General features: G+C 37.6%; 1 protein-coding gene across 1 annotated transcript in view; it reads left to right on the plus strand.

Annotated features, from left to right (window-relative positions):
* The window catches only part of Taf4b (TATA-box binding protein associated factor 4b), a 117,735-nt gene that overhangs the window by 12,819 nt on the left and 77,598 nt on the right, over nt 1-27,318 (plus strand). The window contains exons 3-9 of the mRNA XM_021150590.3: nt 107-214; nt 5,431-5,592; nt 5,682-5,804; nt 8,266-8,355; nt 13,709-14,308; nt 22,038-22,155; nt 22,692-22,803. Coding sequence (XP_021006249.1) covers nt 107-214; nt 5,431-5,592; nt 5,682-5,804; nt 8,266-8,355; nt 13,709-14,308; nt 22,038-22,155; nt 22,692-22,803 — 1,313 coding nt within the window. The remainder of the gene's footprint in view (nt 1-106; nt 215-5,430; nt 5,593-5,681; nt 5,805-8,265; nt 8,356-13,708; nt 14,309-22,037; nt 22,156-22,691; nt 22,804-27,318) is intronic.

Below are 27,318 nucleotides of genomic sequence, written 5' to 3' on the forward strand. Positions count from 1 at the left end.
TGCATTGAGATCTAGACTAGCTACACCTGCACACTTCAAAAAAGAAGTGAACAAAATGACTAGTACTAGTGCCAATAACTGTGTTATCTTTGTCCTTTTCCCCCAGAATTCTAGCTCACAATTAATGAAGAAAGTAACAGTGGCGCCTGTTAAAAATTTGACACAGATAGGAACTACTGTGGCAACCACTGCCTCCAGTACTTCCTCAGGACAAGTAAGTGGTGTTTGTGTGTGTGTGTGTGTGTGTCTCCACTAGCCCACTAACTTTTTTAGTTATATCTTACCAGATATTTTAGTATCTATGAGACGCTGAAGGCATATAATATATGATGCTGTTTATCAGACAGTGAACTATTAATGCAGAAATAAGAAAACATGGTGTTGCCGGGCAGTGGTGGCGCATGCCTTTAATCCCAGCACTTGGGAGGCAGAGCAGGTGGGTTTCTGAGTTTGAGGACAGCCAGGGCTACACAGAGAAACCCTGTCTTAAAAAAAAAAAGAAACAAAAATGGTGTCTATCATTATTAGTCATCGCATAAATCCATTAAAGTAATATAAATACACCAAATAACCGTGTATTACAGTCTCCAGAAGGAGGGGCTAAAATAGAATTTGGGTAGGTTATTTGTTAGGAGTCAATATGAAGAGAACAGAGTAAGTTTAAGCTAGACTCAGGATTGGAAAAGTTTTATTCAGCCAACCTACTAGAGAACATTGAAATATATGTGCCTAGTCAGCATTTTCCCACTGTTAGTCAGCACACTCTTCTGTGCTTTTATGGACTCTTCTTGGAAAATTATATCTTTGTTCAAGGTCTCTTTGCAACAGAGGTTAACTGAAAGTTATCCAGTAGCATTCTAGTAGCCAAGACTCTCTTTACAACAGTTCATTGAGATCTACATCTTGTCTATATTCTTCTTATATGTATTATACAAAAGTGTTCTGGGATGCTGGTGGGCTTCTTTCCTGGAGAAACAAAGAAGTTAAAAGGATAGTCAGTACTCCTTTGTCCATCTTGTATTGCCCTCACTCTTGTCTACTGCCTATGCTGGTCTTGGGAGTTACCTACTAGTAGACTTTCCTGTCTTAGAGATCTCTGTGGACTGTATGTTTCTGCTCCTATCTTGGGTTTTCGGTTTTTCTCCACTTGTAACAGAATAGCACAGACTGAGTATTTTGTAGTGAATAGAAGTTGGTTTGACTCATTATTCAGGAGATGGAAAGTCTAAGATGATCTTGTCATAGGATAAGGGAGAGCCTTATCCTATGGCAGAGATATCATATATGATATGATATGATATGCAAGAGAACATGGGGTCCCAGAAGAAAGGGAGGTAAAATAGAGGAGGGGCATGATGGGAGCTGAACTTACCCTTTGATTAGGATGCTTTTCCTAAGAATGAATCCCTGCTCCTGTAATAGCAGTCGTAACCCATTTACAACCAAAAGCACTGGTCTTAATCACTTCTTAAAGGTCTTATTTCTTGATACCAGTATAATGAGAATTATATTTCAATGTGAGTTTTGGAAGGAATATTCGAATCATAGAATCCTCTATTATGTGATTAAAAACTACATCTTTCAGATGATGAGAATTAATTACCCCTCTCAGGGTTCAGACTCATCTTTTTTGCTCATCTGTGGTACCTGAAGTACCAGGTGGCAGCTGTAGTAGCTGGTTTCCCAAGGGAATTGTTTTCCTTGTGAGCAGAAATGGAAAGCACAGGGTTCCCCAGAGGTTATCGGGACAGAGTAAGGATCTGTTCATACATCTTCTCCTAAGTTCTGTGATCAATGTATGTGCTCTACTATGGGGACAAAGTACCACATAGGATGCTTTGACTTAGTGATTTTACTGACTTTTAGAGGATAGAATCCCATCTGTTTTAATACTAGGCTAATGCTGTGTATGGGCCACTAGTGGATCCCATGCTCTGGGAAACTGTCATGTTTCCTTTGTCAGGAAGATGATGCATCTTCTTGTTGCTTACTTAGATAGAATACTATACTTACATATCAGTATCACTGTTGGTATTCTATAATTTATTTAATTATACTCTTTACATAATTCTTTTCTACTATCTGGGGTCATAAGCAATAAGTCTGATTAAAAAACAACAGTGCTTTAAAAAATAATGCCTAGCTGTTATTGAGCACTTAGTGTTCTTTACACTTTTAGGTATCTTCCAATCCATCAATCACCTCACATCATCCTTGTTAGTAAGAATATCGTCTCTATCTACATATGTGATAATGTTAGAGAGGCTAAGAAACTGTCCAGATTTCTACTAACTCGTAAAGGAATAGGGATTTTTAGCTTCAATGTCTTAACTTGAAACTATTCTTGAACTAGAGGACTGATTAGGCCTGACTCTAGATTCTCTCTAGAACGTGTGTATTTTCCTATTAATAGGTGTCAGAAATTGTTTAAAATGACTTGGGAAACTTGTCTTATTGTTGCAAATATGACACAAAAGCTACTTTGAAATCTTGTGTTCTGTATTAGTTTATATTTAATAATGAAGATATGATTAGGCATATTGTTAAGAACATAAAGGTATAAATAATTTAGAATTAGTGTTTCTAATTAATGAACAAGCTAATTAATGAATTGCTCAGATAGGTACAGAAAATGACCTTGAAGTGCAGCATGATCTAGTAAAGCATGAATAACTGATTTTTACACAGATCTGTTTTACACATAATTTTACCCTTTTTTCTATTGTCTCCAAGTTATGTTTAATTGATGCAATTCAATCTTGCTAATATTGGAAACACCATTGACTGGTCTAGAATATTTCAGTCTAAAGGAGAGTTATGATTGAGTTTTAAAATCTTCATTCAATATCTGCAGTGGAAACACCAGGGTTAGGTATTTCCCCATGCCCTTAAAATTTGGCATAGAAGTTATACATATTTGTATATCTATACCCCAAGTATAGATAGCTGCTTATATTAGGAAGGGTTATGAACGGCCACTTTGTGTTGGAGTGTGTTTTCTATCATTGTAACAAATAACTGAAATAAATCAACTTGAAAAGTTTTATTTTGTCTTACAGTTTTGTAGATTTTAGGGCACTACCTATTGCCCTGTAGCATTACAGTACAAATCATGTGTATGATGCAAGAGGTAGTTCACTTTATATCCAGAAGCCAAAGACAGGAAGAAGAGATTGCCAATGCCCCCTTCAATGGCACAGCTCTAATGACTGGGTTCCACTAACTTCCATTTCTTCAGTGTTCTATCCTTGCACCATAGGTCATGGGGCTGGGCCTCAAGCTGTAGAATGCAGGCCTTCGAAGGTGATTTAAGACCCACACTAGAACATGGTGAAAGAATAAGATATTTACAGGGAAGTAAGGTGCCTTCAGACTTTCTCTGCTCACAGACAACAGAAAGTCTGAGAGCTCATATTTCATTGGCTAGTGTTTGCTTTGTACACAATGGTCAGCACTGCTCTGAGGTACCTCTCTCCAAGCATTTGAAGGCCATCATACTCACTGGGTAAAATTCTACCCCTTTCTAAATGCAGTGTTATATATATATATGGCTAATTATATGATGAGTTTTGTCAAGTATTAATATTAATCTTGAAATAGGGTCTTATTAGTCCAGGCTTCAGCTTAGTATGTACCTGAGGTTGATCTTAAATGACTGATTCTCTTATTTCCACCTCCAAGTGCTAGGACTCGAGATATGTGAACCACGTTTTATCTCTGAAGAGTCTTACTTACTGTCACAAACAATAAAAGTTTAAAAGTCTAGAAGGATTAAGAGCCATGTCATAGAATTTGTCTCTGGAAAATGTCGACAAGTTCAGATTGGGGGGAAGCATTCAGTTGGGTGAATTTGAAGCTTTCTGTTTTACCTAATGAAATAGGACTGACTTTAGTTGTGATTTCTAATTTTACCTTTAAAAGTTTTTATTTTTAAAATTTTGAAATATCATTTTTTAAAATAGTTATTTTAGGTGTTCAGATGCCTTGCCTGCGTATATGTATATACTGTGTGTGTTCCTGATGCCTAGGGAGGCCAGAGAGAGGGTTGGACCACCTCTAACTAGAGTTAGAGACAGCTCTGAGCCACCTTGTGCGTACTGGGAATTGACCCCAGGTTCTCCGGAAAAGCATCTTAATCACTGAGGCATCACTCCAGGGCCACCATTTTACCTTAGAATTCCATCATTAGTTCTAGTCATTATTCATAGGTATTTTAAATTTATTTCCCTTTTTACCAGAACTGATGTTCAGACCAGTTTCTCTGAAGGGAAAATTTTGGTGTCTATTTACCTATCTTGACATGCACAGAAAAAAATAACAAAAAAAACCCCAACAACAACAACAACAAATAAACTTTTCTTGAGAATGTAAGCATCTCAGATAAATTTGTATAGTAATGTTATTCTTCTCCGTACATATTATTCACTCTACCCCACTTTTCTTACGTAATTTTTAGTATATTTGTTATTTTGTCTCTGTGGTTTTTCTAATATTTTTACCATAACTTACAGTTTTTGTGTTACGCTTTCTGTCCTGTAGGTGGTGCTGAAGTCATACTTCTTCATTCTGATACATGTAGACATTAATGAAATTCCTTTTAGTGTGGAAATAAGACATCCCTCTCTTGTAATGCTATTATACTTATACTGATGGTCCACATAAGATTACTATAGCTGAGCATATGAAAAGTAATTGATAACTTTGTTTTATACTTTTAAAAAAAATTAAAGTTAATATAAACTACAGAGACTTGCAATTACAAGTATATTTTTAGAGAAACACAAATGTGTGTGTGCATGCGTGTATGTATTGTCTTGTATGCTCACTTGTATATGCATGTATGTTGAATAAAATTTTCCTCGATTGCTCTCTATCTTATTATTTTAGACAGGGTTTCTCACTGATCTTGGAACTTGCCATCTGGCCTGGAAATGACTGTCCAGTGAAAAACCTCCACTCTGAGATTTACCTGTCTCTATCCCACAAACACTGGGATTACTGAGTGTGATCACCATGCCCAGCTTTTATATGGGTGCTGATGATCATAACTTTATACGTTATGTTTGTATTCAGATATGTTCCCAAGTCCATTGATATTTTAAGAACTTTTCTGTGTGACACGTTTTCACAGGATATGGGTAGTAAGTAACATTCCTAGTTCTGCTTTTGCAGTTGGGAGTCAGTATTAGAAGTTTACCTTGCTGGTAACTAATGCTGTAGTAGATGACAATGAAGAGTAGACTGGTCGCTGAGAGTGAGATGCAGGTCTACTCTAGGCCAGAGTTCTGATAAATTGCCTCAGATTATTATACCCTCACTTGGAAGCAGAGATGCCAGAATTCATTTGGAGCCTTTTTAGTGTAAAGCAAATACCCAGTAAGTTATCACAGCAATACATGTTGAACTTTTTGTTGATTTAATTAATTTCAGCCTGTGGCTCTACCAAGCAGTGTCATCACAGTTACTCCTGCAAAGCTGGTGAATACTGTATCCACGCTGAAGTCATCAAGTTTGGGAGTGTTATCTACCCCCTCAAATGACGCAAGTCTCAAAGCCGAGACTTCACTAGCTGCTCAGACTGCGCTTCCTCCGGTAAAGTTTCACTTGTATCTTGTATATAGTTCTTTGCTATGTTCTAATTCCTGTTTACTAACATTTGTGATTATTTTTTTCTATATCAGACAGTGCTAGAAAATGTGAAAAAATGTAAAAACTTCCTTTCAATGTTAATAAAACTAGCATGTAGTGGATCCCAGTCTCCAGAAATGGGGCAGAATGTGAAGAAGCTGGTGGAGCAACTTTTGGTAAGTCAGTGTTGTGTAACTCTGCAGACTTTTTGGGGGTCCAGAGGACACTGTATGGGAAATAGTAATGTTTTAATAGATTAGTTGTTAAAACTTTTTACTTCACTTAAACTTGACAATCACTACATAAAATAAATCTTTAATATATTTAATTTTCATCATATATCTAAGATAAACACCATATTTAGAATATTTATTATTTTTATGTCAGTCTTTTCTATGTATATGTTGTACACAGATAGCAACAGCTATAAATTCCTTAAATATCCTCTTTAGTTTATGACCTGTTTATCTCAGACCAACAGACAGCAGATTCAAATATGTTGGCAGAGGATACTTTAATATTCTTAAAAATTAGAATCCCTCAACGTACTTTAATTTTTTGTGGCCCTGGAATTAAAACTAGGTGTTAAAAAACTATTTAACTAAGAATTACAAAGCCATTGTTTGCTAACAAATATAATATTAAAAGAAAAATTACAATTTCCAAATAACAAAACTGAGTGGGAAATGATACTGATTTGTGTTTTGGAAGTTTGAGGCTGCACTTAACAGAACATGGCTGGATATTTTCCCTTATTCTGTTTTGTGATGGGTTGTTAGAGAATATCTGACCTCCTGCAGAGAGATAATTGGAATATCGAGCAATTTAGTAACTTTCTGTAGATCCACATGGGTAATCTTTAGTCTACTAGTTTACTTTTATACTCTGAATGAATGTCTTTACTGATATATAATTTTTGTAATAGCATGCTTTGTTTAAAACAAAATGTTGATTCTTTGTATCATGCAGATCTAAAAGTTTTCAGATATTTAATGTATTAAGGTACTGTGATTCCTAATTTCACTGAACTTTCCATACGTGTGTATAGCTATAAATCTCTATCGGCATACCTTCGTTCCTACATCTTCGTGAGCGTGGCTGTGGTGCGTGTAAGTGTGTATATGCCATTCACAGATGCCAGAGGAATGCAGCAGGCTTCTTTCTGTATCACTCTGCTTCATTTGTTTGAGGCAGAGTCTCTCACTGAAACTGGAATTCATGATTTTTGGCTAGGACTGGCAGCCAGCATGCCCAATAATCCTGTCTGCTCTGAGAGCACTGGAGTTCTGGGTGCATGGGGGATTATACCTGATATGTTGATGTTGGGATCCTAATTCAAATCTTTATTACACAACACAGCAAGCTCTTAATAGTAGCCACCTCTACAGTCCCACCAGCAGTCTTTTAAGGCAAGCTTTAAATTATAAGAAGCTATCAAGTTTAGAGAAAGAGTTATGTTTTCCAGAATTGTGATGGGGGGGGGGATTTCATTTTTTATCATTGGCAACAAATACTACCAGTTATTTTGATAGTCTTAGTTTGTTTTTGAGAAAAATTTCTACCAGATATCCAAATGTAAATGAAGGAAAGAAAGAAAAGCAAGAATGAAAATACACTGTTGGCTTTACTGGTGCCTCACACAGCACTTGTCCTCCAGTGTTTCTCTTGGTTCTGCAGTAGAATGATCTATGTTGGTACACAATATCAAACTATTATGAGGTGAAGCATTCTGATTTGATAGAATTTATTTTCCCTCTATCTTAAGACAGAAGTTCTTTTTCTTTTTAAAATTATTTTACTTTATGTGTATATATGGAATTTTTTTCTCCATTGATGTCTGTGCACTACAAAAGGGCATCTGTACTTCTGAGCCTGGAGTGACAGATAGTTGTAAGCTGTCATATGGGTGTTGTGGTCCTCTGGAGGAGCAGCCAGACCTCTTTAATTGTTGAGACATCTCTTCAACCTCATCTCTTCATCTTTTCTTTTTAATCACAAGTACACAGCAGTGCACTGAGGATTGGTTCAATCTCTCACTTACTTATTATCAGTAGTTTTGTACATTTTTTACTTTATATTGTCAGTGTAAATCTCAGCACCGTGACCTCCCCCAACAAGCTCCCTGAAATGTAGAGTACAAAATTATAATTAAGCATTTGTTAGTTCTTTGGAACTATTATAAATTTGCAATAACGTTTTAAAAATTTAGTCAGGTGCACTAAGGTAATTTTAAAGTTAAAGAAAACTGTTTCACAATCAGCTCTTTCTTCAGTTTGCATATTAGAGTCTCTCCTTCATAAAGAGAAGACTGTCTTTACTGTATTCTCTAATTGGGCATGTCTGTTACTTATTGTTCATTTAGTTCTCTGGTGTCATGAGATAAAAAAGCCTTGTAAAGGAGGAATTTACTACTTATGAAAAGCTTTTCTGTAGTCATAAAGTACTTTGCCTTTTAAAAATTTCATTTATTTTTAAGAGAGTAGATTGCTGTGGTCTATGCTAGCCTTCAACTCATAGACTAAAGTGATCCTCTTGGGTCAGCATCCTGAGTAGCTGCTTCACAGGCATTCACCATTGCACCCAGTTTTGTTTCTTAAAATATCTGTAGATCTAAAGTATCTTCTTCCCATTCCTTAGGATGCAGAGATTGAAGCAGAAGAGTTTACTAGGAAACTATATATTGAACTCAAGTCTGCACCTCAGCCGCACCTTGTCCCTTTTCTCAAGGTAAGGATGTATTTCTTTGGAGAAATTGTTTGGGTTAAATTACTTTACATTAAAACCTGAATGTTTGAATGGAAATCACTGTGAGTATACTAATGATGAGAGAAACCTATTACTTTTGTAAAATATAAGCCAACACAGTATTGATTTGAACAGTTTAGAAAAACAGACACAGCAGTAACCTTAAAAAAGTTTACTTTAGCATTTAATTATTTGGGTAGGGAGACATATATCACATGTATGGAGGTCAGATTTTCTTCTTTCTTAGGAGGTTCATGGTATAGAGCTCTGGTTACCAGGCTTGGTGGCAAACACATTTACCCACTGAGCTATCCCATTGTTTCCCCTAAGAATAATATATCCTATTCATGAATGTTTAGCTAGACTGCATGCTTCAGGCATTCCTTGTCTGTGTCCTAAGTGTTGGGATTTCCGGACATTATATGGCTGTTGGGGATTCAAACTCAGATTCTTAAATAGCTTTAAAGTCTGAGTAAGTTCCCTACTCTTCTCTTTAGTGTTTCTGAGACAGGCTTTATGTATTTCAGATTAGCTCAAACTTAACACGTAACTGAGGAGTACCTTAAATTTCTGATCTCTCTGCCTCTACCTCCCAGGAGCTGGGTCATAGATGTAAGCGTGTCACCTGACCCTGCCTGACTCAAGAGAGAGCAGATGGGGAGGGATGAGTGAGAGAGAATGAGGTCCTAGTGATGCATGTTAAAGTCAGTCAAACATGGTTTATTAGTGCCAAATTTTATGTGGTTATAACTTAGCTAATTTACTAGTGCCAAATTACGTGTGCCTATAATTTTCAATAATCTGTAATGTTGACTTTCCTCTTCTGAGTTATTGAAGTAAGTAGGTTTTTGATGAAGAGCTGTATCTTTGATAACAACTTATTTTGGCAGAATAAATCTTTTAGATTTTCAGAAGTTAAAAAGGAGTTGAATTGAAATTATAAAGTCATTAAAGACTCAGAATAGTAGTGAATTAAAAGTTTGCTCTGTAAATATTGAAGTAATAAAGGAGTTACCTTTTAAGAATATTGGGACAATGATCCAGCATAAAAGACAGTGTATAATAGGTCAGACTTGCTCTGCTTTGTAAAGGGTGAGTGGGAAGGAGGTAGGAACACCCCATTTCCTAAGGCTATTTACAGTAGGAACTTTGTCTGAGAAAGTGACAGGATTGATTAGGTGAGTGAAAATTGTGATAAGAAAGACCAAAGGAACTAAGAAAGTAATCACTCCTGAGACTTGGTCTAAGCATAGGAAGAATTGAAAGATTAGTGCAGTGCCTAGTATTACATTTTTAAAGCATACATAAAATGAGATTTGTTCTTTGTACATCTAGAGCCATACCTAGGATTGGGCAGAATTTGTTTAGACTATTTGTGAAATGGTTCATGGCCATGGTCTGGATGCCCTAGCCTACTTACTCAAACAGTAGAAAAACATTACCTCCAAGGCCCCTTTATTCCTAAGGGAATTTTCCTTGCAGGTGCCATTCACCTTAGCCAATTAATGCTTTATCCCTATTGGATGCACTATAAGAGAGAAGGAGGAAAATTGATGACTGTGAGCTCTGTGACAGATGATGTCAGTCAGCTTTCCATTTAGTAATCAATGTTGAGGTGATAGACTTTTTAAGAGAAAGGCATATTTTGACGGATTATAGAGTTTCCAAGTTGTGATTGCTTTCTCTATGGGATTAGCTGTATGACAACACATCATGACAGCAGCATTGATAAAATCAAACTGCATATAACATAGCCTAAAAGTGAAAAGAAGAGACCAGATCCTATAGTTCTGTAAATGGCATGCTCCAGTGGCCTTATTTAAGATGAGGGCTCACATTGGTATCTACTAGTACTTTTCCTTAGTGCCAAGCCGGGGATCAATCCTGTATACACACAGGCCTTTGAGAGATACTGAAGAGCTGAAGAGCTATCCAAACCACAGCAGATGACTTGTCATATGGCCTTTTTGAGAATAGATGCCATATAGTATTTATTTCTATTTTAGAGATAACAAACCCATTTAAATTGCCATTTTAATTTTTCTTAAGGATTTTTTTTTTTATTTTATGAGTGCTCTGCCTCCATGTATATAAATCCACAGTATGTGTTTCTGATGTCCCAGGAGGTCCAAAGCTGTTGGATCCCTGTAACTGGAGTTGTGGATGGTTGTGAGCTACCATGTGAGTGCTGGCAACCAAACCTGGGTCACCTACAAGAACAATGACTGCTTTTAACCACTGAGCAATCTATACACCTGTCTCTTTTTGCAAACATTTGTTTTTATTTATATGTATGTTTCCATTTGAGTATATGCCATGCATGTTTATATATTCTCAGAGGCCAGAAGAGGGTTTCTCATACCCTGAAGCTGGAGTTACTGGTGATTATGAGGCACCTAGTGGATGCTGAGAACTGAACTGGGGTCCTCTGGAAAAGAGATCTTAACTACTGAAGTCTTAACTCCTGAGTCATCTCTTTGTGTTGTTTTTTTTTTCCCCCTGTTTTGTTGGTTTGTTTGGTTTGGTTTGGTTTTGGTTTTTGAGACAGGTTTTCTCTGGGTAGCTTGGCTGTCTGGGAACTCAGTCTGTATACCCACATGGCCTCAAACTATAATATCCTTGCCAGTATTGCACTCATGAGTGTATTTTTGCCAAGCCAGTTGTTATTATAATTCACAGGGTTCTCTAGCTAAAACCATTAATAACTTACACTAAGTAGCCTGTATAATACCATCCAGTACATTGAAAACTATCCATTAGAGAGGTCGCTTCCTGGTTAGTTCCAACTAGGTTTCTCCATGTCCTGTGGCTAGTGTGTGGGGTCTCACCAAGTAGATATAGTCTGTATTGCTTTAGGGGTCTCTTTGACACCTTTGACTAGCAAGTTGAAAGGGTTAACCCAAACTTAGTACTGGGCTTTTTATCTGACATCCCATGGCTTCTTGGTGGCACATCATTCTTTGTGTAGGGTAGCTCCAAACAAACATGTCATTGTACATATTCATACATATACATATGGAATTTATAGAATAGTATATATTGTATATAGTCATACATATACATATGGAATTTATAGAATAGTAGGTTCCATGTGTCTTTTAAAATACCCAGTGTTCATTGCCCCTCTCTACATCGTTCTCCCTACTAACTCCTTCCCCCATTTTCCCTTTTACACAGTCTTTGTGAAGGGAATCACAGCTGGAATACGTGTCCCACACCCATGTCCCCTTCCTCTGCTGCTATAACATTCTTTCCCCACTTGGGTGATGTCCTGAGCCTTGAAGGGGTTGATAGATATGTCTCAGTTATGAGTGACCACTTTTCCTTAGCGCTTTGACTGATCAGTAGTCTGTATGGTTTATTAGTGGCATTTTAAAAAAAGTGGCAGGTTTTTCTTAACCCAGCTAGGTCCCACATAATTGAAAGACTATTATATTTATTTTACAAGCTTTAAGGGGATAATAACTGAGAAGTTATTAATCTTTTCTAATTCTCTTAAGACAATCTGGCTACCTCTCAGCTGAAATTCCCATGGTACTTGCATTTAGTATTGTTTTGGCTCTCTCAGCTCTAGGTTTTTTTCTCATGGTGTCTCCTGGACTCTTCCCTCATGGCAAATCTCCACTTCTTGCCCTTCTTCCCCTCCTGGCTGGGAAGAAGTCCATCCCTGTTCTCTCCTCTGCTCAGTCATCGACTGATCAGCTTTATTGAACAATCAGGCAATAATTGGGGAGCAATGTTTTGCAAGCATATATGGGGGCACAGACATCAGCATTTGAATAACACAAGGATAGTCTTTACACAGTGCACAATAACTCTTACTACTGACCATTGCAAAAAGAAGCTTCTGCGACCCAAAGCCAACAGCAGCACTAATCTAGACACACAAACATAGTTATTTACAAAGCAACTTTGTGGGCATATAGTGCTCATTTAACAAAAGAATAGCAATAATGTTGTTCCTAAGGCCTATGACCTCTCAGCTCAGGGATTCTGAACAGGCTTACAGTAGCAGGATCTCAAATCCAGTCAGAGAGCAGTCGGTCACCTTTGTAGGAGAATTGCCATTGTTGCACTAGTGAGTGAATCTTGACTGGCTAGTTGGTCTTGAGACATGCAGAGTCCACAGTGTCCTGAGTGGCTTCATAGCACATCTGAGGACTGTGAGGGTCACCAGCAAGGAGGAGCTGCCAGCTCAGTTTCAGCTTGGGTTCTCTTTGTTCTGTGACCCTAGCAATAGGGCCGTGTTAGCTATGTCTTGTGAGCAACCAGCAGCGGTGGCAATTGCCTATATTGTTTTGGGACCTTGGGACTCTCTAACCAACAACTTGAAGCAATAGCCTACTGCTGGCAATGAGAAGTTCATTTAATGGCTTTTGGCTTCTGGGAGCAGCTTTATTTCCCATGGAGGGTCCCTCCATTCTAACTCTTACTGGGTTTGGGGGTAGTTTACTAAGCCTAGGATTTACTTGTTTTTCCCCATACATTGTTACTTGGCTGATCTGCTTTCTAAGGACCTGTGAATCCCACCTCTCCTTTTTCTTTTTCTCTTTCTCTTTCTCTTTCTCTTTCTCTTTCTCTTTCTCTTTCTCTTTCCTTTTCTTTTTCTTTTCCCTTTTCTTTTTTCTTTCTTTCTTTCTTTCTTTCTTTCTTTCTTTCTTTCTTTCTTTCTTTTTTTTTTTTTTTTTTTAATCTTGAAATCTCCTGGCATCACGTAGAGCCAAGAGAGTTTGAGTATTAAATGCCTCATAGAGAAGAGAATACATTTGGCCTTTCAGGTTAATCCTGGTATGATTCAGAGATAATTAAATACACACCTACATTGTCTGTTTAACTCTCATTACTTTAACATTTGTTCAGATTAAGTTTTCTGAGAACTTTCTTTTATATTTCCAGGTGAAACTAAAATAATTTTTTAATTTGTATTTCATTTTGATGTAAAGGCTTTACATTCAATGCTTGAAAGGTGTTTAACAAAACAACCCTGATTCTTCTATGTTATAAATAATTTTATATATATTCTAAAGTAATAATAATCTGTCTGTGGGCTTAGATGGGTAGGAAGAAGTATGCTACAGTGTTTCATTTTATCAAGTTGATCATTGACGTATAGAAAATGAATTTACTAAGTTTTAATTAAAATTTTTTTTTTCACTAAGAAAGCACTTCAGCCTTTGAATCTCTTGTATCTGGATAGCAGCAGGAAAACAGAAGTTCTAACAGCAGCTCTCCCCACCGAGGCACGTGCTTACCTAACTTGTGTTGTTTAATGCAAATGTCGCTTTACTCTGAGCTATTCAGTTATCTGTGTCTTCCTTTCCTCTACTGTTTCTAGAAGAGTGTGGTTGCCCTGAGACAGCTTCTTCCAAATTCCCAGAGCTTCATTGAGAACTGTGTGAAGGAAGTTTCTGGTGATGTGGTCATTTCCTCCTGTACCATGACAACAGCAACGTCTCCTGTGGTGACAAGTACAGTTTCCCCAGTCCTTGTTTCTGGAGCAACAGCACCCAGAACTCTGTCTGTTCAGCAGACCCTGAATCCACTTGCTGGTCCAGGAGTAGCAAACACTGGAGTTGTGACACTGCATTCTGTTGCCCCAGCTTCTGCAACAGGAGGTACGACAGCTGCAACTGTTTTGCTTCAAACTTCAAAACCACTAACAACATCAGTACCAAATACAGTGGCAGCAGTGTCCCTTCAGCCTGAGAATCCAGTTGTGTCTGGGGCAGCAGTAACACTGGCTATTCCATCAGCAACTTTTGGAGAAGCGTCCGCTACACCTCTTTGTCTTCCATCTGTGAAGCCTGCCATTACCTCTGCTGGGACCAAAGCTGATAAACCTGCCATTGGCACTCCAGTCCAGATCGTTACACAGCCGAGCCCCCTCCTTCCACAGGCAGCTGGCATTCCACAGACAGCCAAAGTCAAGCAACTAGTGAGTACCATTTCATTTCTTCAGAAAACTGTCAGGACTCGGTGTACTTCCCAGATCTGTCTAGGCAAAATTCTCTTAGCCTCACTTGTTCAGTAGCCCTCTCGATAGTCGTATAGACAGCTCACACATAGCTTTTGCTGAACATTTGAGAGTTATGGAAGTTGTTACTTTGTACTTCAAAATTTTATATTTGCCCCTCCCTTCCCTTCCTGCTTCCTTCCCTTCCTCTTTTCTTTCCTCCTTCCCTTTTTCAGGGTTATAGATTGTGCATTCTTAAGAATTCCAGGCAAACATTCTACCACTGAGCTATATCATTGGCCTTTTAAAAACTTTTTAAAATTTGAGACTAAATTGCCTTTCTTTCTCTGTGTGTCTCTGTTGGTCTCAGTCTCAGTCTCCGTCTCGATCTGTCTCTGTCTCTGTCCTCTCCTCTCCCCCTCTCTACCTCTCTCCCTGTCTCCTTCCTCCCTCCCTCTCCCCCACCCCTCTGTGTGTGTGTGTGTGTGTGTGTGTGTGTGTGTGTGTGTGTGTGTGTGTGAGAGAGAGAGAGAGAGAGAGAGAGAGAGAGAGAGAGAGAGAGAAGAGGTTGGCAATGGGGTTTCTTTTAGATTGCTTTCCACCTTATTTTTCTTTTAAGATTAGCTTTTATTTATGTGTATGTGTGTGAATGAATGTGTGCCACCGCTATTTTCTGGTGCCTGAAGTGGCCAGAGTGGGAGCTGACATTACATATAGTTGTAAGCTTCCCAGTGGGAATTAACTTTCCGTTCTCTGGGGGGGCAGAAAACACTCTTAACAGCAGACCTATCTCTCCATCCCTTTCTCAGTGGAGTCGCGTGCTGTTTCTCTTTCTCCACTTTTGGACTTACAGGCATGCTCCATTCTTTGCTGCTTTTATGTGACTATCCGATGAACCATCCCTCCAACACCTTCCTTTTTCTTTTAAAACAGGATCTCTCTCTTTTGCCAGGCTGACCTTGAACTTTCAATCCTCCTGCTTTATCCTCCCAAGTAACTACTATCATAGGTCTGTGCCATCAGGTGTGACTCTTGTACTGCTTTTTGCTTCTAATATTTTAAGAAAAATGCTAAGTAAGAGAGAGAGTGTGTGAAGTGAATAGATAAAAGTATATTTTTTCTTATTCCTGGTAGGTTGAATAGATTCCTTGATAAAAGAAGGGAATTTTAGCTGTTTATTGATTAGACATTGTTTAGAATTTCCTACTTTGTTCAGGAAAAGACACTTTCTTTGCAGACTATGAATATATTGTTGACCCAGATACTACATGGTACGTTAATTTAAAATCACTTTTCTAAGTGAAGTTCTTATCACAGCTTGCTGCTCTTTTGATTGTTTGATTGCTGTTCTCTTTTATAAACTTTTGTGTCAGATATGGTGTGTTTTGGATTTCTTGGTTGAGTTTACACTATTTGTTTTGTGTATGCTTCCTATTCATACTGTGTGACGAGGCAGAGGCAGCATCTGTACATGATAGTCTTCTAAGGCAGCTTCAGGCACTGAAGGTGACCCAATTGAAAGGCAGTCTAATTAGAGAACTCTCATCTTCTTACCCTTAACACTCTCCATTTGAATTTCAGGTGGAGCAGTGGATAGGTTAGGGCAGGATTTTACAGGATACCTGAAGTTAAACCAGGTTAAGAAATATTCTTTTTGAGAAGGACAGGGAATAGGTTCTCACTGTATAGCTCTGCTTGTCCTGGAACTCACTATGCACATCAAGCTAGCAGCAACTCAGAGATCCAACTGCCTCTGCATCCAGAGTCCTGGTATAAAAGATATGTGCCACCACCAAACATGAAACATTCTCAAAATCAGTGATTCTTCAATATTGTTCTGGGCAATGGGATTGAGAACCAAAGAATTTGAGGAACTGTTCCAGGAAAAGCACTGTCTTTGGTAGAGCTGAGCAGGATTAGAATCTTCTCCATTAGCCATTATTAGTTCTTAGTCGGTGCTAATCCTATTAATTGGCTCAAGTATAAATGTCCATGAGCTGAGATAATACTTTGTCACCTGCATAGATTTTTAGGAAAAGTATATCATTGATGAGTTATGAATTTAAAGCTAATTTTTCTGATGAAGAAAAGGCAAGAGAAAACTAAGTGACACACATACTAAGTGACCTATCTAGGGGTAGTCCATTAGCTTATCCTTTTGGAAAAAACTTCCAGTTTTCTAGAGTGTCCTAAAGCAGAAACTGCTGGTGAGGATATCTTGACAGCATGTACCTCTTGGAGGTTTGACATACTATTCACTGGAAATCATTAGAATCACAGAAAAAGTAACAGAAAATCTAATGGTAAACCTTAAAATGTTTTCCCCCTCACACTTGTTAAGTAGAAAAAAACCCACAGTAGGACATATAGTAAAACTACACTGTAAATTCATTGTATAACGTTTACTTACAACAATTAGAATCATAAGGCTCCAGACTGAGCTACGACATGCTTTCAAAAGTTCACTTTTGAAAAATTGGTAATTTTTGGTCATTTATTTATTTATTCTTTTACATTCCAGATTTTGCCCCCCCCCCTTCTGACTGTTCCACATCCCACAACTCTCCACCCCCCTGTCTCCCACTCTTCACCCAACCAGACCTCTAAACTCCCTGGGCCTCCAGTCTCTTAAGGGTTAAGTGCATCATCTCTGACTGAACTCAGACCCAGCAGTCCTCTGCAGTATGTGTGTTGGAGGTCTCATATCAGTTGCTGTATGCTGCCTGGTTAGTGGTCCAGTGTTTGAGAGATCTCGGGGGGAGTCCAGGTTAATTGAGACTACTGGCCCTTCTACAGGGTTATCTTCCTCCTCAGCTTCTTTCAGCATTCCCTAATTCAGCCACAGGGGTCAGCAGCTTCTGTCCATTGGTTGGGTGCAGATATCTGCATCCGACTCTTTCAGCTGCTTGTTGGGTCTTCTAGAGTGTAGTCATTCAGGATAGGTCCCTTTTTGTGAGCACTCCATAGCCTCAGTAATAGTGTCAGGCCATGGAATCTCCCCTTGGGCTGGATCCCACTTTTCCTCAAGCTCCTCTCCCATTTGCATCCCTGCAGTTCTTTCAGATAAGAACAATTATGGGTGAGAGGTTTGACTGTGGGATGGCAACCCCCACCCTCACTTGATGTCCTGTCTTCCTGTTGGAGGAGGGCTCTATAAGTTCCCTCTCCCTTCTGTCCTGCGTTTCATCTAAGGTCCCTCCTTTTGAGTTCTGAGAGTCTCTCTCCTCCCAGGTCTTTGGTGCATTCTAGAGGGTTCCCCCAACCTCTTACCTCCTGAGGTTGCCTGTTTCCATTCTTTTTGCTGGCCCTCAGGGCTGCAGTCCCTTTTCCCTCACCCAATACCAGATCAGGTCTGCCCCACCTCCACTTTTCCTCCCAGGTCCCTCCCTTCTTCCCCACTTGGGATTGCTTTCTTCTCCCTCCTAAGTGGCACTGAGGAATCCTGACTTGGGCCCTTCAGCTTGTTGACATGTTTGAGTTCTGTGGGTTGTATCTTGGGTATTCTGTACTTTTCTTTCTTTCCTTTCTTCTTCTTTTTTTCTCTTTGCTAATATCCACTTACTAGTGAGTACATACTCACTATGCATGTCCTTTTGTGTCTGAGTCCTCACTCAGGATGATATTTTCTACTTATATCCATTTGCCTGCAAAACTCAAGATGTCCTTGTTCTTAATAGCTGAGTAGTATGTCACTGTGTAAATGAACCGCATTTTCTATATCCACTCTGTCAAGGGACATCTGGGTTGTCTCTAGCTTCTGGCTATTACAAATAAGGCCGCTATGAACATAGTGGAACACATGCCCCTGTGGCATGGTAGGGCATCTTGGGTATATTCCCAAGAGTGGCCATTTAAAAACAAAAATCTCCACATTGGCTCCTATCTGTGGTCAAGCTACTCATTTTGAAAAGGATATGTTATGAAGAATATGCACCTGGCTGTCAGGTATAGAATTTTTATAGCTTACTTTAATAGTTCTATTTTTGGTGAATGATAACTTTATCTAATTCAGGGCATTGTCTTGCCAGGCACTGCCTTAAAATATAATCTCAACATCATTAAAACTATATAGACACAATTTGACAGAGTATGATACAAAGTCAATTGTTTATGATTTCTTACTTACATTTGCTAAAAGTCTGAGTAAGATTAGATCAGTCTCTTTGCAGCTCTCACATCAAGAGGAGAATAGAGCATAATTACCTCATGGGATCTGGAAAAATGGTTTAAGAGGATCTGGCTTTGAAAAGAGCTTGGCTTCTCACTAATCAGATCACGTACCTGCAAATTACACCATGGGACTTCAATCAGAACCTCTAAAGTGGAGTGGCTAAAGGAGACTATACTCTCGGTCTTCTGAAACTCTACCAGTCTCTAACTTAGGCATGTATTCCAAGAACTCCTGCATGACCTGTGCTCACTGCTATTTGGGCCCTGGAGTTCCACTCAGCCATTCCTCATCACATGCCTTATTGGCATTCCTTTCTTTCCTTTTTCATTCATGAGCAGTGGGTAGCTTGTCAGACCTGATAATCTGTTTTGGAGTCTAGCTTTAAGGAAGAGAGCATCTGCTTACAGTAGGGCCTTTCTGAGATGAGCCTTCCCTAAAGACTACTTTTCTTTAATAAACTTAGCACCAATGGAATCCTTTAGATTTTGCTCTGTAGTCAGCCAATAATAATGATATTATGATAATTATGAGCTTAAGATTTTTTTAATATTTATTTTTGGTTAATATAATTTTGGAGATTTTTTTTTTTTTCTTTTTTCGAGACAGGGTTTCTCTGTGTAGCCCTGGCTGTCCTGGAACTCACTCTGTAGACCAGGCTGGCCTGGAACTCAGAAATCCGCCTGCCTCTACCTCCTGAGTGCTGGGATTAAAGGAGTGCGCCACCATGCCTGGCAGTTTTGGAGAATTTTGTATCTTTAGGCTTTTGAATAAGATTTCTAATTAAACTTCAAGTAAGAATTCTTCCAAACTACCATTCCCTGGTTTCAATTTATATTAATTTATGAAATTTTATATTTTGACCACCATTACTTTAAAAAGTAGATTTATTACTGAATGTTCTCTTTTCTTTAAATTCTACCTTTTTCCCCTTGTTGACTATTGTTTATTATATTCAGGGGTTCTACGAACTAAAATTGTTCAGGTTTTTTTTTTTTTTTAGGTGTAAGCTTTCTATTTTTTACTAAATATTTGAAATGTGAATGTACTTGGTAGTTCTGGAAATTTTTGTAAGAATTCAATTTTTTTATAAATGGCTAATCTTACTGCCTCTTTATCATTTTTTATATAGTAATTATATGCTCAACCTAAATACTAAGCTTACTATTTTACCCTTAACTTTTTTCTATAGAAACAATCAGGTGGCTTTTGTCTGTGGGTTTTGGTCCAGCTCATTTTCTCCGTTAAATGATTGGAAGACAGGGAAACTCCAGTGAAACGGGCAATCAGAGAGAGAGCTCAGCACAGGTAGGAGCAGTTAGAGTCAGCAGTTGAAGACAGGCTTCTACTGAGGCTAAGGATACACACATCACAGACACACAGAAAAAGACTTCCTGCAAAGCAGAGGTCAGCTCTGGAAGCTGGAAACCCAGTTTCTTCTCCAGGGCTGAGGCTTGTAATTCTCTGAAGAGCCTTCCTCTGTAATAATAGTGTTGTCAGTGGAAGAAGAACAGGATGGCTGATTGGTTCACAACTGCTGTGTATCTTGTCCTGCTTTGAGCCAGTGCATCTCCCTGGAGCCTCTGAGGAGAGAAGAAGCCAGCCACTTAGAAGTTTATCATCTTTATTGCATAGCCATAGCCTCTCTGTCTGTCTGCCTAACGGGGAATCTAACTCCTTCCTAGTCCTTCAATTTGATGCTTAAAAGTTTTCTTTTACCTGTTTGTATGAAAACTGTTTTATTCATTTAAAAAAAGGTCACTTTTAATTTCTGTTAGCAAAACTAATTTCATTCGGAACACAAAAATTTTAATTTTAGTTAGTTCATTTTTAAAATTTAAATTTCTATAATCAGTTTTACCAGATTAAATTAAAAGTAAAATTACACAAATCCACAGCATTTGCAAACAAAATTCAGGAATGAGGAAGTTCATTAAAAATCCCTGGCCTCTTTTTTTTGACTCCCAAGAAAGTCAAATAATTTTGGAGAGAAAACTGAATATGAATATTTTTTGGAGATGGAAAAACAAAATTATAGGAAGAAAAGGCAAAATTACGGAGTTTCCTTTCTGAATGCACAAAGGTGTATTACCTCATGAACTTTACAGCCGAGCCCCAATGCTTCAGAATATGCATGGTCTCTGCTTCCGTGACATGTAGTACTTCTGCAAGAGTTCTTTTCTGCCCTGACTTTATGGTTCAGGCTTGCAGTCCTAGTTACTCGGCTGAAGCAGAAGGATCACAGGTTTAAATCCACCTAAGCTCTATAGTTTGAGACTGTCTTAAAAACAAAACCAGCACTCACACAACTTTCCTCTTACTGAAGAATGATGGCAGTCGAATTATTCCAACTTATAATTCCCTTGCTAGGAGATTTCTATTATCCAAGAGTGATAGCAATAGAATTAGTTTATTTTATGTTTATTCTCTAAGGAGACACTAAAATGCTTTGCATATCTTGTTACTTCATCATTTTTTTGAGACAGGACTTACTTACTCCATTGTGCTGGCAGGCCTGGAACTTTGCTGTGCAGCCTAGGAACTCACAGACCTTCTTGCCTCCCAACTGCTCCCATGCCTTGCTTGAGATATGTATTTAGTTGAACACACTGGATTTGTACATTTTTATTACAGACAAAAATTTTTTATAAATTTTTACTCAGAAGTATGTCTCTTGGGCAGATCATCACTCTTTATAATAAACACAGAGAAATTTAAGAACTTTTAATTATCTCCCTATCAGTAGCTGGCCCAAATACATGATGACTGCATTTCTTTGAAATGATAATATGATACTCTGCTTTTTCTGTCTTTTCTTTGAAGCTAAAAGTAATTATCTTGTTAGCACTTTAATTTCTCTTTCTTTATCCCCAACTGTTACTGTATTCCTGTAACTATTATTTGAGAGAACAGCACTTTGTGATGGGTTTAGAATAACACTTTTATAAAAGTAGTAGGTAAAGTCTTTATCTTTGGTAGATATATTTTGAAATATTATGGATAAAAATTTCTTAGATTTGTTTTAAATAATTGGAACGTGAGTAAAGGCTTAGGTGAAACATGATTGTGTAAGACTTGATCATTGCTTAGTCCAGGCAGTGGTATAGATGGGTCATTATGTTCTCTTTGATTTTGCATGTGTTTGAAATTTTCTATGGTAAATTAAGAAATAAACATAATATGTATATAATTATTTTCTTAAATTTGAATTCTGATGTAGAAAATATTTAATATGTCATATATATATTTATAAATTAACTTTTGAACAAGATAATTTGCTACATACAAATTAAACTGGGTGTGGTAGTATACACACAAACCCTAGCATTTGGGAAACTGAGGCAGGAGGATCCCCATTACTCAGAGGCCATCCTAGAAATTTTATCTTAATAAAATAAAAAAATTAAAAATGTACATAGGCATTCTTATTGTGCTAGCAAGAGGTATATATAGCTAAATAAAACAAATCTATTAGAAATAGAAGCTCTGTCCATTGCTAAAGCATGCTTCCTTGAGTGACATAATGAGTTCTCATTATTTCAGGTTGTACAGCAGCCTTCAGGAAGCAGGGTGAATCATGTGACCTCCATTTCCCATTCCTCACCATTGAGCACTCAGAACTGTGGGCAGAAGACACCAGTGAATGCTGTGATGCCTGCTAGTAAGTTTCCTCCATGTACACGCTGGTATCCTAGCTTCACCCAGTGCATCTGGAGCATGGCAGGGCTTGCACCTGTTGTGTTAGGACAAGAAAAATCAAGAGAAGACTAGAAAATCTGTTACATTTCCATAAACATTACATTTTAGCCATGTATATTGTTTTGAAATAAACAATTGCTAAAAGTATTGTATTATTATTTAAAACATTGTAGCAGGAAATATGTGTTAAAAATAAACCAATATAAATGAAATATGATCAACATTTACCTTTCAAGCATGATGTTTTTATAATTATGCTAATTCTAAAGACAGTTTGAGACTATATAAAAATATAATTGAGAGATGTTTATAAGCTGATTTCTTTTGCAGGGTTTACATTCATTAGCCTATTTAAATTAATCATAGTTCTGGGCAGCTTAAGACATTTTTTGGTTATTCATATTTACTGAATATTTACTGAATTTTTCCTAATGTGATATGATTGCCTTTTTTGGGGAAGAGGTATTCTACTTTTTTTTTCTTGTTTTGTTTTTACAGCTTCCATCATAAAGCAAATTACTCTGCCTGGAAATAAACTTTTGTCGCTTCAAGCTCAAACATCTTCTATTCAGAGCAATAAAATAAAAGAGAATGGACCAACATGCTTCAGGTAAAGAAAGTCAGTAGTTAAAACTTGGTCTGATACATGGAAATAAAGTTTCAGGGAAAAAAGATGGTAAAGAATAATGTCCAAACAAACAGACTTGAATGCCTTTAAAACATTCTAATAAGAGATAGCCCTGGCTTGATTCCTGCACCCACTTGGCAGTTCATAGCCTTTTGTAACTTCATTTCTAATGGGTCTAGTGCCTTCTTTGGCTTCCATGGCACCAGACATACATGCAACTCACAGACATAATGTGGGCAAAACAACCATATACATTAAATGAAGTTAAAAATTAAAATTTCTAACAGTATTTTACTGAGTATAATTTATAAATAGCAGACACAAATTGTACATGCTTTTTTCAATGCATTTTGAAAACCTGTTTAGAAGTCTACAAATCCCTCTCTCCATTTACCCCACTCCCTTCTTCTCAGAGGGGGAAGCCTTCCCCCTCTGCCAACTCCCCCCCTACATCCCACCCCCCCCCTCCATACCTCCTTCCCCTGTACCACCCAACCCAGCAGGACTAAGGACATCCTTTCCTACTGAGATCCAACTAAGCAGTCCAGGTTGGGGAAGGGTATCCAGTGGCAGGCAACAGAGTCCAAGATAATCCCAGCTCCAGTTGATAGGGGATCCACATGAAGACCAAGCTGTACATCTGCTATAAATGTGTTTGGGGGGCTTATGTCCAATCCCTTCATGCTCTTTGGGTGGTGGTTCAGTTTCTGTGGTATTCTCAAGTTCTACCCATTTGCCTGCAAATTTCATTATGTCTTTGTTTTTAAAAGCTGGATAGTATTCCATTGTGTAGATAGATGTACCACATTTTCTCCAGGATTTCAAGTCTTGCATTAAGGTGTTTGATCTATTTCTTTTTTTGATTCAGTTCATTTTTTTAGAGGGTAAGAGATAAGGATCTACTTTCTTTTTTTTTTTCCAAATTTTTATTATTTTCTTAATTTACATTTCAAATGCTATTCCAAAAGTTCCCTATACCCTCCCCCTGCCCTGCTCCCCTACCCACCCACTCCCACTTTTTGGTCCTGGCATTCCCCTGTACTGGGGCATATAAAGTTTGCAAGACCAAGGAACCTCTCTTCTTCCCATTGATGGCCGACTAGGCCATCTTCTGCTACATATGCAGCTAGAGACACGAGCTCTAGGGGTACTGGTTAGTTCATATTGTTGTTCCACCTATAGGGTTTCAGATCCCTTCAGCTCCTTGGGTACTTTCTCTAGCTCCTCCATTGGGGGCCCCGTGTTCCATCCAATAGATGACTGTGAGTATCCACTTCTGTGTTTGCCAGACACTGGCATAGCCTCACACAAGACAGCTATATCAGAGTCCTTTCAGCAAAATCTTACTGGCATATGCAATAGTGTCTGCATTCAGTGGTTGTATATGGGATGGATCCCTGGGTGGGGCAGTCTCTGGATGGTCCTTTCTTCTATCTTAGCTCTAAACTTTGTCTCTGTAACTCCTTCCATGGGTATTTTGTTTCCCATTCTAAGAAGGAGTGACGTATCCTCACTTTGGTCTTCCTTCTTGAGTTTCATGTTTTTGCAAATTGTATCTTGGATATTCTAAGTTTCTGGGCTAATATCTGCTTATCAGTGAGGGCATACCATGTGTGTTCTTTTGTGATTGGGTTACCTCACTCAGGATGACATCTTCCAGATGCATCCATTTGCCTAAGAATTTCATGAAGCCATTGTTTTTTAATTGCTGAGTAATATTCCATTGTGTAAATGTGCCACATTTTCTGTAAAGGATCTACTTTCATTCTTCTATATGTGGATATTCAGGGTTTTTTTAGTACCATTTGTTGAAAAGGATGAATTTTATATAGTGTTTATTTTTTGGTATCTTTTTTTTTTAATTAGGTGTCTTTAACTTTTGCACTAAAATATTCTAATAAATACTTTTTGGTAATTTGGGTCCTATGTAATCTTACACATATTATAGTGTATTAAGAAATGTATATAGAGGTTTTTTTTTCTTTGAAACAATATTACTGGTCCAAATGAAACTAAAAACATGCCCTTAATGTCTTATTTAAGTAAGAAAGAACAGTAATATGTTAGGCCGACTTGACTAAACTAGATTGGATTCATAATATTTATGTCTGCTTTGTTGTTGTTGAGAGATACCTGGTTAATCTAAACTTTTGTTCTGAATTTGTGACTTTTTTACTAGAAAGTACCATTTTGTATTTAGCTTCTTGGTGTATCTGGGATGAATATTAGAAGTTGTATAGTGTTTAAAACACCAGAGGGCACCAGAGATTCAGGTTTCATCTCAAACAAGTTAATAATGTTATTTCATATGTTGTATTACTTCTAAATTTGATACTCAGTTTTTTTCATATTGCAAAGGGAATTAAGTTCTTTAATATATTTTAGATTGTGTTTACCTTTAAACATGCATCTTGTTTTGTGTGTTGTGCATACAAATACATCAATCATATGTATTGCTTATGTGCTGCTAATACATGTTTAATCATTTTAGGATAGTGATTTTTAAAAAGAGACAAAAAGATGTCTGGTAGCCAAACCAAACTCTCCCATCTTTGAGCTAATATATATAGAGAAGATACATTCATGTTAGCTAGGCCCACAATAGATGAGGCACAGTGTTAAAATCCAAATAAAAGATGGCAGCTAAATGCCTGACATGCCACACAGGAAACTACATATAGTGTCTTAGAAATGACACCATGAAGTCTTTCAAAGCTGTTAAATATTATTCTGTAGAGAAAATTCTCTGCAGTTTTCATACTTTTTGATTTTGAGTGAGTTTATTGTTATGTAGCAATTAAAAGAACAAATAATAAGTAGCAGCTAAATGCCGTCATCAAATGAGATGTTTACAGCCTCCAGCAGAAATGACTAGGGACAGTCTTACGAGAGTAACCAATTGAGAGTCTAGGCAGAGCAGACTTTCTCCTTGAATAAACTTCCAGCTATTCATTCCACCGAAGGGATTTTTATAACATTAGATAACCAATTAATACCTCCATTAGAAATATTTTATCTTCCAGCTGTTCTCAAGGGTTCAGTGTTTTTAATACCTTAGTGCATCTTTCTTCCTGTCACAAATGGAGGAGGTCAACCTGCCCCAGCAAACGGTCTTGAGCACACTGGTATTAACTATGCTTGAGTCTGAGATTAGGAGTCCCATTTTGCTTTCAGAGTTTATACTTTCCAGCTAGTACAGACAGCACATGGCAATTTACTAATGTAATTTATATTGCAGACATAGTAAGCAATATTCAGGGAAATTACTTTTGTACTTAAACATATAATAAATTGATGAAAACCTTATTGGTGAGCAAAGGTTAAAAGCTCTGAGGCCTGGAGTTAGGTTTATTGGTCACGCCTATCCCCAAGGAGAATCAAAGATGTCAGTAATACTGTTGTGATTCATGCAACGGGTGTCTTAGCAGAACTAATGTAAGTGAGAAGTACAAAGACAAGAAAAGACTAATGGGTACTTTTGAAAGCACCTTAACATTTGCCAGTAGAATATAAGTCAGCAATTTCAGAACTATCTAGAAAACTTGCAAATGTTTGTATTCTAGGCTTATCCAGAATGGCATACCTGGACTGAAGATCAATTACTGGAATATGTTTTTAAAATGTTTTAAAGTTTTTCTGTTATTCACCATAGTTTAATAAGTACCTACAGCTCTCAAATGTAATCTGAAGAAAAGAATTTCAAAATCTATTCATTCAGGGTGTTACATAGTATCAGTGAAGTGAAAGTTAGAGACTCAAAGTGAACATGCCTGGGGTTTAGTTAGGGAGGTTTTATGAGAAGAGAGGATGACAGTGATTCTTTTTTTAACTCATTTTTAAATTTTATATTGCTTACATTTAAAGTTATTTAACATGATAGGCTTTTTATTTGATTCTTCAAAAATAATATTCATGCTTAGTTTCTAATACAGTTTTAGCTTTTCATATGACTTTCATTCAATAACACTTGATATATCTATCTAATTTTATTTTCATTTTTTATATGGGATGACTGGTAATTAGAAACTGGAAGAGTGATACTTACCACAGTTGTCTTACAAACTGTTAGGGTAGAGTCTGCAACCTTGTTGTCTACCTCAAATTTCTAAATATGGTTCATATTATGCAGGTGTGCATTTTCAGGAATAAATCAGGGCCGGATATGACATGGCTCAGTTGGTAGTGCTTGCCAGATGTTTTAAAAATCAGTATTTAAAGTTAATCTAGCTTATAGATTGGTCTTTGATGGTTAAAAAATAAGAGATCAAGGCAAATTGAAGATTAGACAAGAAGGCAACACCCTAAGCAGAGGAAAAAAGCGGGAGGAGCTGCTGATAATGATAGAAGAGAGAGGAAGTGAAAAACTAGGGTCCTTATTTCAACAGGATTAGGATAGGAATATAATTCTATCCCCTTCAGAAGAATTAGTCTAATGCAGAACTTAACAATAGAAAAATATAAGCAAGTAGACATTAAGAAGTAGTTAGACTTTATGAA

Source organism: Mus caroli, unplaced genomic scaffold (genome assembly GCF_978045245.1).
Source record: "Mus caroli unplaced genomic scaffold, Mus_caroli_1 scaffold_19, whole genome shotgun sequence".
NCBI lineage: Eukaryota > Metazoa > Chordata > Mammalia > Rodentia > Muridae > Mus > Mus caroli.